The sequence below is a fragment of the Octopus bimaculoides genome, chromosome 1 (genome assembly GCF_046866305.1).
Source record: "Octopus bimaculoides isolate indiv1 chromosome 1, ASM4686630v1, whole genome shotgun sequence".
Lineage (NCBI taxonomy): Eukaryota > Metazoa > Mollusca > Cephalopoda > Octopoda > Octopodidae > Octopus > Octopus bimaculoides.
This window is the reverse complement of record NC_142928.1, coordinates 121063446-121078045: the sequence shown is the minus strand read 5'-3', so window position 1 is coordinate 121078045 and position 14600 is coordinate 121063446. Positions and strand designations below refer to the sequence as shown.

The following is a 14600-nucleotide window of genomic DNA, read 5'->3' as shown; positions in this document are numbered from 1 at the left end:
AAATAGCACAACGCAAAAGATTTTTTGGATGGAAAGAAATGTAGTTTGATTAACTTGACTACCACTTTTTGTTTTTTTTTATTATTAACCCTAGGAAAATGAAAAATCAAAGCCAAATTATACAAAAGTTGATTGGTTGGTTTTCATTCTCCCAGAGTCAATAAAATTAGCTCCATTCGTTTGCTGGGGGTCAATGTAAGAAACTAATCCTCCCTTACAAAATTGTGGTGTAGTGCCAAAGAAAGAAATTATTATCATCATCACTATTTACAATGATATTTTTATCTTCTAAGTTCTTATTTTGTTTCATTGAAACATCAGACCAACCGAGTTAGCACTGTGCATATAAACACAATGCAAGCCAGAGAATAATAACTTGATTTCAAGATAAGTTTCAGAATCATACTAACTTTTCCATTGTATCTCACAATAACAATAAGTATTAAACACAAGTCTGAAGTCTAAAACTTATAGGATATGAGCTAAAACTTATATGGATGAATGGGTAAGGAGTTATGATTTTATACCTTAGTGACACTAATGAAATATTTCCAACAAGGAATTGTGGACTCAGTTTGCCCAGAATTTTAATGTTAAAATATAACCTTTACCAAAAGAACAAGAATATGAATTTCTAACCTAGGCACAAGACCACACATTCTGAAGTAAAATATTGCTAATTATATCAACCCTCAGTTGGTACGTGACTGGTACTTGACTTACATTAATCAACTACAGAAGGATGGAAGGCAAAAGTGACCTAGACAAGATTTGAATTCAAAACAAAGAGACACAGCCATAGTATAGGTACAAGGACATTTTAATGGGAGAGTATGGTTGATTAAACTGTCCCCACACCCAAATCTTGATTGGTACTTATTCTATGAGTACCCAGAATAACGAGAGGTATAGTTGAAACCAACAGAATTTAAACTGAGAATGTGAAAGAATGTAACTGAATACCAAAATACATTTTGTTTAGTATTCTACCACTTATCAATCTCCATAATAATAATAATAATAATTAATAATAATAATGATGATAATGGTGGTGGTTTCTGAAATCAGCACAACCCAGAAATTTTGGAGACAAAACAGTTGACTTATTTTAATGACCCCTAAAAAGATGGAAAAAAATGTCAAAATAATTGTAAAATAAATTACATTAAATAAGAAATTAACAGTTTAGGGAAGCAATAAATGATTTAATATATACATAATATCCTAATTTATAGTCTAATTGTTTTAATTACTCAACTTATCAGTGTCCATGGATAAGTTGGCATAAAACCAATTCTGTGTAGGAATAAAAACGGAGACATAGATAGAGGGGGAATGGAAAAGATCAGTGCAACAATAACATTGAACAAACTTTCATAGTTTCTTCAAGAGAGAGGAAAGCAATCCATTACAAATGAGCAGAGAATTAAATATAAAGGGAACAAAAATTAGATAGGGATAATAATAATAATAATAATAATAATAATAATAATAATAACAATGATGAGGATGATAACTGGTGACTGCTAACTGTGACACAAGGCCACAAACTTTGAGGGAGAGGGTACAGTCAATGACTGAATCGACCACCAGTATATCACTGGTAATTATTTTAGCAAACCTCCCCATTGAAGGAAGAAAAGGCAATGTCAACATTGGTGGATGTGAAATCAGAACACAAAGGGACGTAACTAAATACTGCAAAGCATTTTGTCCGCCACACTACTAATTCTGCACTCCACCGCACTAATAATATTAATGATAATAATAATAATATTAAGAGTCTTCTTTTTTCTTAATAGACCAAAGAGGGTCAAGTGAACTAAGAGGATCATCTGGGTCATTCATGCTATCTGTAATTGATGTGGTTTTATTTGTGAAACTTGATTTTGTAATCTTTTTACGTCCAGCTGTCAGTTCAAGTGTAAAAGTATTAGGATTTTGCAGCTGAGCCAAAGAGAGTGGTATATCTTTCTGCTGACTACTGCCAATATGTTGGGGTGAATTACTCATTGAGGTTGCACCACTGCTCCCACCTGCAGTACCAATGCTTTTGGAAGAAGAGCCCGAACCGGATCGACTTCGGCTCTCAACCTGGGCTTCACCTGTGGCATCAGATGTATTCAAATTGCACTGCTGTTGCACAAGGTCAGGAAGATTGGAAGAGGTTGAGTCAACAACTTTACCAGAATCTACTTCACTGTTAGTCTCTTCACTCTTTGAACTTGTTACTTTAGAGTCCTTAGAAGTCTCAGTTTGTGCAGATGATACATTGATCTTGGTCAAGTCTTCAGATGGCTTCCTCTGGTGTGTCTTGTCTCCAGGATTTGGTAGTTTATCACCAAAAGAAGCTTTATTGGTTAGGATTCCACCTGAAATGTAAACACCACCATATTAAGAATAATAGCAACAGATTAATCTAACAATAAAATATAGAGGAGGTGTCTTGCTATACACACACATACACATATCAAGACACTTGTTTCTGCCTCTCTGTTTCTTTCTCACACTAACCTTTCATCATCTGACACAAGATCACCTCCTCCAATGCCCCTTCCTCTATAGCAAGACACCCATTTTTGCCTCCGTCTCTAACTTTTTATTATCTGACACAAGATCCCCTCTCTCCTTTCAAAATTCCTTGTCTTGCAATTTACTTGCTGGCCCTGCCAGTACTGGTGCCACATAAAAAGCATCCAGTTCACACTGTAAAGTGGTTGGCATTTGGAAGGGCATCCAGCAGTAAAATCCATGCCAAAACTGACCTCACTTGCACTCAGTCCACTCTGGGGAGTGGTTGATGTTAGGAAGAGCATCCAGCTGCAAATACCCTGCCAAAAAACAGACACAGAAGTATGGTGCAGTCTTCTACTTGGCCAGCTCCTGTCAAACTATCCAACCCATGCCTGCATGAAAGGCAGATGTTAAACGATGATGATGATGATGTAGATGTGAGATGTTGGGGAGAGAAGAGGATAACTAGATAATCAGTTATCTACCCCTCTCTCTGGAACCACTTCCTTTTAAAATCCATTCCCATTTTTTATATCCTCTCCCACTATATTTTACAATGATCATCCTCTTTCTGTGTCTCCAGTTATCTTTTCCTTTCCTCTGTGATACCTCTTAGGACTGTCATTACCTTACATTTAAATCTTTCTGATCTAATATCACTCTTCACTTTGTCATATCTACTGCTGATAGCCTCCCCACCTATCTTTGTCAACTGCCACTTTTCACTTTCCAGTACCCAATTTGCAGAAGAAAGAAAGTAATACATCTGAAAAAGAAAATAAATAATTATAAAAGACAGCCAATTTATCTAAGAAATTTATGCAAGAAACTGCCTTACGTTTCATAAGTAAATCTTCTGCATGATATAAAATGGTATCATAACAGTATTTGAGTTGTTCCTTATCTCGAATGATATATCGGCGTTTCTTCATCATTTTTTGGCACAATGTTTGAATATCCAGAATTCCATTGGCATGATTCACTTCTTCAACTCCAGCATACACAGAAATAAAGGTTCCTGTTCGGCCTACTCCATTACTAAGAAACAAAAGGCAAACAGAAAGAATAAAATTGGATAAAGGTATACGCTTAAAAAACAAGATAATTGTCAGTTTTTCTGTTAGTATTGCTTGGATTTAGGAAAAAAACCAATTAAAGAAGATGAGATGAGTTTAATAATAAGTGAAATCTAGAGAAAAGGCCAATTCTATCAGGCACCAAAATATGATAAAATAAAGTTAGTACCTTTGATGGCCACTAGTGAATACTTCTCTACTTATAAGCAATGAATTAAATACCAGACACTATTATGAATTGAAAATTTTAACGCTTTGGTTTTAGATGAAAAAAAAATACTACATAAAATAGAAAAAATAAAGAGGTAATTTAAATGTTCAACTTCCACTAGTTGCAACTAAACTAAATGAAGTGAAATAAGAAACATCAATCCCAAATTTAGCAAGCCTTTAAAAAAACAAAACAAAAAAAACTATATAGTTCTTTACAAGAACCACAATCAGGATATGTTTACCTATGATACAGTTTGCTTTGTAGAGGTATCCTAGCCTAGCAAGAATGGATAGCTGATATTTTTAATTTTGCAGATATGGACAGCTGATAAGATCAGCCTTCAGAGAAATTATATTAGCCTGACAGAGACAAATAGCTATATGTAACATTTTAACTGTTCTACACCAATTTTGATCTACTATCACTCTTCACCTTGTCATATCTAAATACTGATGTATCATATTGGAACAAAGTTTTCTTTGACTAATAACTGAAACAATTGTGAGTGTATTTCATTAAAAATATAGTGACAAAAGAGTAAATAGAAATATCTATGATAGAATAGCTTACCTGCAGTGAACAATAACTGGTTTAGTTAGGCTTCTCTGTTGTCGATAGAAAGAATGTACTTCTGCAATAAACTGCAGTAAATAGGGGATCTTTTCAGGGAAGCCACTAGAAATGAAAGAAAATAAGGTTCTGTTGATAATTTTTGATTTAAGCACAAGCCAGTAATTTGTGGGGTAGCATTCAATCAATTACATTGAACTCAATACATGATTGGTATTTTATTTCATTGACTCAAGATGAATGAAAGACAAAGCTGACAATGGTAGGATTTGAACTCAGACCAAAGAATAAAGACATCACATTTCGGCATTAGGAAGGGTATCCAGCCATAGAAACCAGACCAAATTAGACAGGAAACTGGTGCAGCTCTCCAGCTTACTAATTTCAGTCAAACCATCTAACCCATGCCAGCATGGAAAGCAGATGCTAAATGATGTTCAATGGTCTCATAATAACTGTTTGTAATGTATGCACGAGGCCAAAAATTTGTGAGGTGTGATTTAGTCAATTAACTCTTCAGCATTTAAACTGGCCAGATCTGGCCCAAATATTCTATGGGTTTTATGTTCAAACTGGTCAAATCTAACATGTTGCACCTACCCTACAATATCTTTCTAAGAATAAGCAATCACATCAACAAAATCTGAAAGCTACAAGATAATGCATGATGAATTCAAACTAATGTGAATCAATAAGCATTACATTTGAGAGAGTAATCTGAATGATAAAGGGTTAAATCAACCTGTGTTTGAAAGGTGTATATCAATAATAATGTCTCAAGAAATATTTCTCATACTAACATTTTCTTACATTGAAATAATCTAAAAATAATTTCTCAGAAAGTGATGCATTTTTTAGAAAAAGGGAAAAAGGAAGAGAGGGAGCAGGGGAAAGAGAGAGAGAGCAGGGGAAAGAGTGAGGGAGCAGGGGGAAAGAGAGAGAGAGCAGGGGGAAAGAGAGAGAGAGCAGGGGGAAAGAGAGAGGGAGCAGGGGGAAAGAGAGAGGGAGCAGGGGGAAAGAGAGAGGGAGCAGGGGGAAAGAGAGAGGGAGCAGGGGGAAAGAGAGAGGGAGCAGGGGGAAAGAGAGAGGGAGCAGGGGGAAAGAGAGAGGGAGCAGGGGGAAAGAGAGAGAGAGCAGGGGAAAGAGAGAGGGAGCAGGGGAAAGAGAGGGAGCAGGGGAAAGAGAGAGGGAGCAGGGGAAAGAGAGAGGGAGCAGGGGAAAGAGAGAGGGAGCAGGGGAAAGAGAGAGGGAGCAGGGGAAAGAGAGAGGGAGCAGGGGAAAGAGAGAGGGAGCAGGGGAAAGAGAGAGGGAGCAGGGGAAAGAGAGAGGGAGCAGGGGAAAGAGAGAGGGAGATAGATGGGCAGATGAAAGAAAGAATGGAAGAGGTAACGGGAGAGAGGAAGGATGGATGGAAGAAAAAAGAAAGAGAGAGGAGGAAAAGGGCAGATGGAAAAAGGCAGGAGACAGATTGGACAGAGCAGAGGGACAGAAGAAAAATAGAGGAAGATGGATGGAAAGAGAAACAGAATATGAAGCAATGCAGAAAGAAGAAACAATATCAGTAAAATAAAAAATTAAATATGTGGTTAGAATTGCATATATTTCAAATGTATACCTGACAGGCCAGTTCCGATATTGAAGATGGACAATTGTTCTAGCTTGCTTAGTCTAATCAAAAAACATAAAAAATATTCATTGAAATTTAAGCTTTACATTGAAAATTAGAAAATCAAATTAGATTTTTTTTTTAAATTTAAATTGCTGAATAATATTTTATTATAGAGCTCTGTATTAAGCAAAATTGTGTTAAATCAAAATTGAATTAGAATATCTCTAAATTATATTTTAAAACTATATGTATATAAATTCAATTGTAATACTTAAAATTTTATTGTATTAATTTTTGAAAAATTATGTAGTATTGATTAAATATTACATATAATTAAAACATATTACATTTAATGCAATGGTTATGTATTAATTAAAATACAATTTACTCATATGGTTTAATGTATTTAAACTGTAAAATAATTCAAAAGTAAATTATATTGCATTACATTATGTTAAATTCAAATTATGTTAAATTAACTCTTAATCTGAGTCAAATTGTATTATCATATACTGCCTTATACTATATGGAATTAAGTTAAGCAGATCTGTAGTAATCTCAATTGTTAAATATTAAATCTGTTAAAGTATGAAATAGTTACATTAAATAGTATTAAACAATGCTAACATTCAAAATCCGATTAAATGAAATTGTGTCACACCAAAACAATCAGAATCAAATGAAATCATGATCTTCCATCATTGATGGAGACCAAGGAAGAAATCATATAATCTGTGGTCTGGACACTGGAGATATAACGAGTCCATTTTGCACCAAAAGCCAATATGAAAGTTTTTCTCATGGTATCTACAGCAGTGTAGTTTGTTTTTACAGAACATCCACATTTAAGTAGGGGACAAAAATTACCTCATTAAATTTTAATGCCATATTTGATAACTTAAGGCTCACAGTCAAATAAAATCCCTCCCCCACCGATTTCAGCAGAGATTTTTTGTGTACTTTATACAGCAAAATGTTTCTTGAAATAATGTAGCTATGATGCTGATGTAGCAGCAACATAGAACAAAAAAATACAAATACAATGCATGCAAGAAAAAGAGTTTTTTCAATAATGCTTTTGCTGTGATTTACAAGAGAAAATAAAAGCAGCTTAACAGCAGACAAAAACAGTGACTAACAAGAGATAACAATGATGATACTGAGCTATGCAGCAACAATGATTATAGTCAGTAGTTACTCAACACCACCTTACCACCAATTTCAAAGCTTCTTTCAAAAACTGAAATGCGTTTCCACATAAAAATAAGATTATGTGTCAAGCATAACAAACAGGAGTAAGTGGCTTAATGGTTAGGGTATTCAACTCACAATCCTAAAGTCATGAGTTCAGTTCCCAGCAGCACATTGTATCCTTGAGCAAGGCACTTTATTTCATATTGCTCCAGTTCATTCAGCTGTCAAAAATGAGTAATACTTGTATTTTCAAAGAGCCAGCCTTATCACATTGTGTCACGCTGAATCTCTCTGAGAACTACGCTAAGAGTATATGTGTTTGTGGAGTGCTCAGCCACATGCACCAGTGGTTCCACTCATCAGATCAACTGGAACCTTCATTGTTGTAACCAAGTATCATTTCTATGACAAACATTAAGAGATACAAGTACAAAAACAGTTACTACTTTTAAGAATTAGGTGCTGAATGAAACTGTTCATCTTAGGATAGCAAGCTTAATATTTAGGATAATTCCTCTTGACTAAAAGTGCTTGTAAAAGTAGCATCAATGATGATGGTGGTGGTAAATAATATTACAGCATTATGGAGATAGCAACATAGAAATACTGGTAGTCTATTGTACTTGGGTGAACATTAACCTGGGCATGGACACAATGCTCCGACATCAGGCAACTGACTTGGTAGACACCTACATGATTATCCACCATGTTTCCAACAACAAAATCAGGCACCTTTTTGAATTCCATATGTGTAACATTTGTGGACATGCTTACAAAATCAAAACAACACAGCGCCCATGACAGAACACTACATTCTTCCTGAAATTTGCCAACAATACACCTGATGCCCCCTCTTCCGCCCAATTTCTTCGTTTTTTTTTTCTTTTTTAAGACTTATTCATTGTTCACTTCCTGTGCATATTCTGTGTCCTGTTTTGGTTACTTTTTCTGATGAATTGTAGTACACCTGAGCACTGCATACAATAAGTTCATTATAACAACTTCACATACACAAACTGAGTATTTTCTGAGCCATTTGAAGAAGAAAGGTCGGTTTTATAGGTCATCAAATATGGTATGCTAGATGAATAAAAATGAAATTATGACAACAATAAAAACAGCAGTAACAGCTTACCTCAGAATGTGTAAGATAAATAAGACGTTCAGTCCAAAATTCTTTTTCTTTACAGGTCTGTAAAGTTAGACCAATGGGACCATGAAAAATGACTTGACCTTTCTCTGTTGGCCAGTAATTTGGATATTTCTGAAGGATATAAAATACATTTAGTGAGTTTATCATTGACATAACTATAAATATCTGAAACAACAATCCATTTGAACCAATACATTATATTTTTATGGAAAAGCATTCTTTCTAATTTTGATGCAAGTAATGACAGCTTTAGTGATGGCCATGTACAACGATGATGATGGTAGAGGTTGTTAAAGTGATGATGATGGTGAGGTGGTGGAGATGATGATGATGAAGGGGGAGGTAGATGATAATGTTGTGGTTGTGGTGAGGTTGGTGGTAGTAGCAATAGTGTTGTGTTGGTGGCAGCAATAGTGATGGTAGCAGTAATGCTGATTGTTCAGAGGATAAATATGTAAAAAAAAATTTTTTTTTAACTGTTACATTTTGAAGTAACTAGCGTCATTCTCATCAACATGCATCAACTCTTTAGAAAGAAATAACTATTTTTCAATACATTAACCCATTACCTACCAGTGATCTCATATGAGATCACTTAAAAATTACAAATTTCGTAATCATCTGTCAATATTTACACATATCTAACCTTTTTGCTATATCAACTAGGTAGATTTCTCTGATATTCAAATGAGGTTTGCTAATTTTTCACCGAATATCTCGCTTATTTCTTTTTGAAATGTTATTTTGATCATTCCAGCATGTTTCTAAGGCTGTTTTATGCTAGAAAAAAAAGTTTCATAAAAAAATTCCAGTTAACAGAATTATGGGAGGTAATGGGTTAAAGATAATAAAGAAAATATTCCATTTTTTGATGGTGATATTCATTATAGAAAGGATAAATAGATTGTTTACCTTGCCTTCTTCAGCTTCACTAAACAGTTTCACTATAACTTCAGCACCTTGTTCATAGACCATAATCCAAAAGTCAACGATAGTTACATTCAGTGGGAACTGAGTAGCAATGAACTTGGGACAGGATAACACAAGTTCCTAGAAACAAATATTAAAAAGAATAAATTAAAATTCATAAATTAGTCATTAAGTTAGAATACTATCAGGAATAGGTCAAGAGAGAAAAATTATTAATATCCATCCATGCATACAATATTAGATCAAAATAGCATCAATGTAGGCGTAGGAGTGGCTGTGTGGTAAATAGCTTGTTTACGAACCACATGGTTCTGGGTTCAGTCCCACTGCGTGACATCTTGGGCAAGAGTGTTCTACTATAGCCTCGGGCCGACCAAAGCCTTGTGAGTGGATTTGGTAGACAGAAACTGAAAGAAGCCCGTCGTATATATGTATGTGCATGTATATGTTAGTGTGTCTGTGTGTGTGTCCCCAATATTGCTTGACAACTGATGCTGATGTGTTTACATCCTTGTAACTTAGCGGTTCGGCAAAAGAGACCGATAGAATAAGTACTAGGCTTACAAAGAATAAGTCCTGGGGTCAATTTGCTTGACTAAAGGCCACAGTCAAATGACTGAAACAAGTAAAAGAGTAAATAATCACCATCATTTTAATGTCCACTTTTCCATATTTGCATAAGTTGAACAGAGTTTATTTAGGTAGATTTTTTTATAATAATGTATACAACTAAAAATACATTATGTTGCTCAATTATCACAACAAAGGATCCAATTATTCATCAATATTTTATAATACATTTATTTAAAAAGAAATACCTACAACAAGCATATCTGAAAAATCAAATAGTATTTCATTATTTTCTATCAAGAGAGAGAGGGAGGGAGAGAGAGAGATACATGAAGGGAGACATCATGTGAACATTTGTGTTTATAAAAACAGAAAAAAAAGTACTTTATATATTTTACAAGAGGCTGAAACTTCTGGAATCATAATTTGGAGTTTCACATTTCAGACTGTTCAGTCAATCAGTAAAAGGAAAACAGCATGATCATGTATAAGCAAAGATATTCAAAAACATTAAGATTCAATAGGTTAACAGTACATCAAGAATTGATTGCTTGCTAAAGAAAATCTGTTAGAAAACTCTTCATATTTTCATCTATTTATTACCATATCCAGAAGGGCAAAATATATTTAAGAAAAAAAAACATCTGTCACCATTTTAAATTCCAGCACAAGCTTCTTCCCTGTTCACTATCATTTTCATCACATGCGGATTTCAAATGGTTTCATACGTGGTACTGAATAGGTGGCATTATCATATGCATCTGCAGATGATGATATGAATAAATAAATTTTGCATTTTCCAAGGGATTTTTTTCAGCATCCAATCAAATCTCAAAGTGCTTTTTAAATATTTTAGTTAATGCATTGCTAACCTTTGGCAATCATTTCAACAATCAGAAATATACAAATACACACAAATATACACACATGCGGATAGACATTATTCAAGTAATAAAATATAATTTAACTTACATCTAACCAACTAGCATTAATATAATCATCTTTCTGGCTTGTTAACAAGACTCGAGAATCATCATCTGGAATATAGTAAAGAATACACATGTATAAGTTACTATTTGAAATTATCTAGCCCAAGGGTTCTCAACTAGGGTCCATTTAAGATTTTGGGGGGGTCCACAGATGCAATACAGTAAATTGGAGGTCCATGGTACTTTTTCTGAGACCATAAAAAAAAATTTTGATTCAGACCAGTAAAGTTTAGGCGCAAAAAACTGGTTATATGTCCACAATACAGAAAATATTTTAATTTTTATACAAGTCCTTAAATATTTAATTATAAAAATACAATAGGATTTTTTAAACATCAAATGACTATGTGGATCCATCCAAGTAAAATAGGAATCAAAGGGTTCCATGGATAAGAAAACGGTTGAGAACCCCTGATTTAGCCAATTATTTTAGTGTTACATATGTCAGAATTCATTCTGTTTCTAACATTATTTATTGCATTCTTTTAGTAATTAGTTGTCATCTGAAAAGTTTTTAGGAGGATTTTATTTAGAAACTAGAAGTTTTAGACACGTTTATATTAGTTATTCTACACAGCAATACGAGCCTCTATTCAGTTATAGCAATCAAAAATTTAAAAAAATCTCATTATATTAAAGTAAAAAGAGCATATTTTATTTTATTTTATTAAGTTCAATGCATAAAAAAAAATGTTAAGATTCTGAAAAAATTACAACGGATTAACAAAATCTGATTTTAGTTGGTTTTTTTTTTGGGGGGGGGGGGGTCCTATACTTGCATAAATTGAAAAAGCAAGCAGAAATTGATTTGAAGTGTCAACACACATCTTTATGAATTCTTACTTTCTTTACATCAAAAAATTAGTTTATATAATATATCCAGCTTGTATTAGCTTGTATTATATCACTGATGCAGTACTGAGTTCCTTAACTGCCTACACAGCTTCAGAGTTGATAACAATTCCAGAATGAACATTTATTATCATGTAGTGATGTACTCATAGCTTTCCCAGTGTAAAACATGTAAAGAGATGAATGTATTTAATGACATCTCTTTCGGAATTCCTTTCTAGCATGGACAGTTAAGATCCAGCACAATGCAATGCCTACTTGCAATATACAATAGATGGAAAGGGGAATATAGACACAAAGTAAGCATTTAGCTTATTGTACACTTCAGATTGTATGCTCGTGTTAAACATCTCAAAACTATCTGTAAACAGATAATAGCACAAATCTTTCTTGGTTTCTAAAATGGTTTGAGGGTTGTATATAATAACTCCAGGATTTGTTTTACAAGTCTCTGAATAAGAATTCAAAGAATTTGGATAATTTATAAAACAACCATTCAAGCATGGTCATTGCCAGTGCCGCCTGACTGGCTCCCATGCCAGTCGCACGTAAAAAACACCCACTACACTCTCGGAGTGGTTGGTGTTAGGAAGGGCATCCAGCTGTAGAAACCTTGCCAGATCAGTCAAACCATCCAATCCATGCCAGCATGGAAAGCGGACGTTAGATGATGATGAGCACAAGTCAGTTGATGTGTACAGGAGAGATGTAAAGTGCGTGTCACCAGCTGACTGTAAAATTGCAATGGAAGAATATTCACGATTATGGAAGATGAAGAAACACATAAGAAGCAATGATCTCAGGTCTAAGGATGTTAAACCCTAGTGGGTGGTATTAAGTTAGACATAGCCTAGGCCTATACTGGCTGAAAGTTATCAAAGTAGAGATAAAACAACATAGGCTGATGCCTAAATAATGTTGATGATGACAGTTATGGAAAGGAATGTCACATGTAGTAACTTAAAAAATATTTTAGGTGTCCTTTAATTTATAGACAAATATGCTTTGCTATAAAAGAAAAGGAACCAGCATAATATATATGACAGGTAAGAATTTTGTTTGTTGTTGGCACTCCGTCGCTTACGACGTTGAGGGTTTCTGTTGATCCAATCAACGGAACAGCCTGCTCATGAAATTAACATGCAAGTGGCTGAGCACTCCACAGACACGTGTACCCTTAATGTAGTTCTCAGGAATATTCAGCGTGAAACAGTGTGATAAGGCTGACCCTTTGAATTACAGGCACAGCAGAAACAGGAAGTAAGAGTGAGAGAAAGTTGTGGTGAAAGAGTACAGCAGGGTTTGCCACCATCCCCTGCTGGAGCCTCGTGGAGCTTTAGGTGTTTTCGCTCAATAAACACCCACAACGCCCGTTCTGGGAATCGAAACTGTGAGTCCGCTGCCCTAACCACTGGGCCATTGCGCCTCCACTGACAGGTAAGAATATATGACCGTTAAAAGACATGCACCTCATCTATTTACTTAAGGGATTTTAAGTAGTATATTGAGAAATCATGCTTACAAGGCATAATATCTGGGTCTCTATTTTTCATTGCATCACAGCGAGCTGCAGCCATAGACCGTTTCCGGCTATCCTTTTCTTGTTCATCACAGAGTTCCTGCAATTTGAAAAGTAATACAAAAATGAAAAATAAATACAAGATCATAAAAGTATTAACAAGTACTCTTTGGTGTTCTTATAAATCTGGAAAGAGTTTCTGAGGTGCCATTTATTATTAATCATGGGATAACACAATACTATTGATATTATCTATCTCATCTCTTGTAGCCCTTGGTAGAATTTGAACGTAGCACTTTGAAATAAAAAAACCTTCACAAATTTCTGCAATGAGATGTGCTACTTTAGATTTCTCAATTGAGAGACAAAAACCCCTTAAATGAAGAATAAGAAGTTAAGCAAAGTCTATAGTACAGTTCCAGTCATGGTTGTAGCTAATTCAGTCCACTTATACTACTAATATCCTTAAATGTGAACTTTATATATTACTTTGCTTCCTATAAATTTATAGACCAAGCAAAAAATCCTTAATCTTTAAATGCAACTATCACTAAAAGAATGATATTCTGAAATCATTACTGCCTTATGCTTTGACAACAAAATAGATACAAATATAAGAGCATGAAGTACAGGTGCAGACATGGCCGAGTGGTTGAGAAGCTGGTTTCTTAAACATGTAATCTCACATTCAGTCCCACTATGGCACCATGGTACCTTGGACACATATCTTCTACTATAACCTCAGACCCATCAAAGTCTTGAGTGGATTTGGAAGATGGAAACCGAAAGAAGCCTGTTGTATGTGTGTACCCCTGTCTTGATGTCATGTGTTGATTGTAAATGAGCATCACCATCATACAACTGATGTTTGTTTGTTCCCTGTCTTCCGTGAAAAACTTGTCTGATTATGGGGAAATATTACCTTACTTGGAAATGTGAAGGTTGATGACAGGAAGGGCATCAAACTGTAGAAAATGTGCCTCAACAAATTCCATCTAACCCATAAAAGCATGGAAAAGTGGGAATTAAAAGATGATGATTAAAATGTTTAAAGGAGGTTCAATATGATTAATGGTAAAGCACTTTACCATTTTCAGTCTGTCTTGTGATGGTTGTATTAATAGAGTTGTCTTATGAAATTATTGGTCGTTTTTGATTTTATAGGTAATTTACAAATTGGGCAATACCTTTGATCTATTCATATGGCACTGGAATATAAATCAGAGAAATGCCAGAAAGATATGCAAAGTGACACTCTCATAGAGTCTTTGTATTATCAGTACCAAACTTAAGTTATAATAATAATGAACTTATTGTATACAGTGCTCAGGTGCAAAACAACTCATCAGAAAAAGTAACCAAAAGAACATGAACAGTGTATACATAGAACATCCACAGGAAGTGGAAAGT

The 14600-nt window shown here is 34.6% G+C and overlaps 1 protein-coding gene across 2 annotated transcripts in view; it reads right to left on the bottom strand.

Annotated features, from left to right (window-relative positions):
- Nucleotides 1-1184: 1184 nt before the first annotated feature.
- The window catches only part of LOC106867958 (tyrosine-protein phosphatase non-receptor type 23), a 102803-nt gene continuing 89387 nt past the window's right edge, over nucleotides 1185-14600 (bottom strand). For both annotated transcript variants that reach the window (XM_089357080.1, XM_089357091.1), the window contains 8 exons: nucleotides 13194-13290; nucleotides 10803-10867; nucleotides 9243-9380; nucleotides 8313-8441; nucleotides 5990-6042; nucleotides 4375-4479; nucleotides 3353-3552; nucleotides 1185-2372 (listed from right to left, as the gene is read on the bottom strand). In XM_089357080.1, coding sequence (XP_089213206.1) covers nucleotides 1777-2372; nucleotides 3353-3552; nucleotides 4375-4479; nucleotides 5990-6042; nucleotides 8313-8441; nucleotides 9243-9380; nucleotides 10803-10867; nucleotides 13194-13290 — 1383 coding nt within the window. In that variant the 3' untranslated portion in view covers nucleotides 1185-1776. The remainder of the gene's footprint in view (nucleotides 2373-3352; nucleotides 3553-4374; nucleotides 4480-5989; nucleotides 6043-8312; nucleotides 8442-9242; nucleotides 9381-10802; nucleotides 10868-13193; nucleotides 13291-14600) is intronic.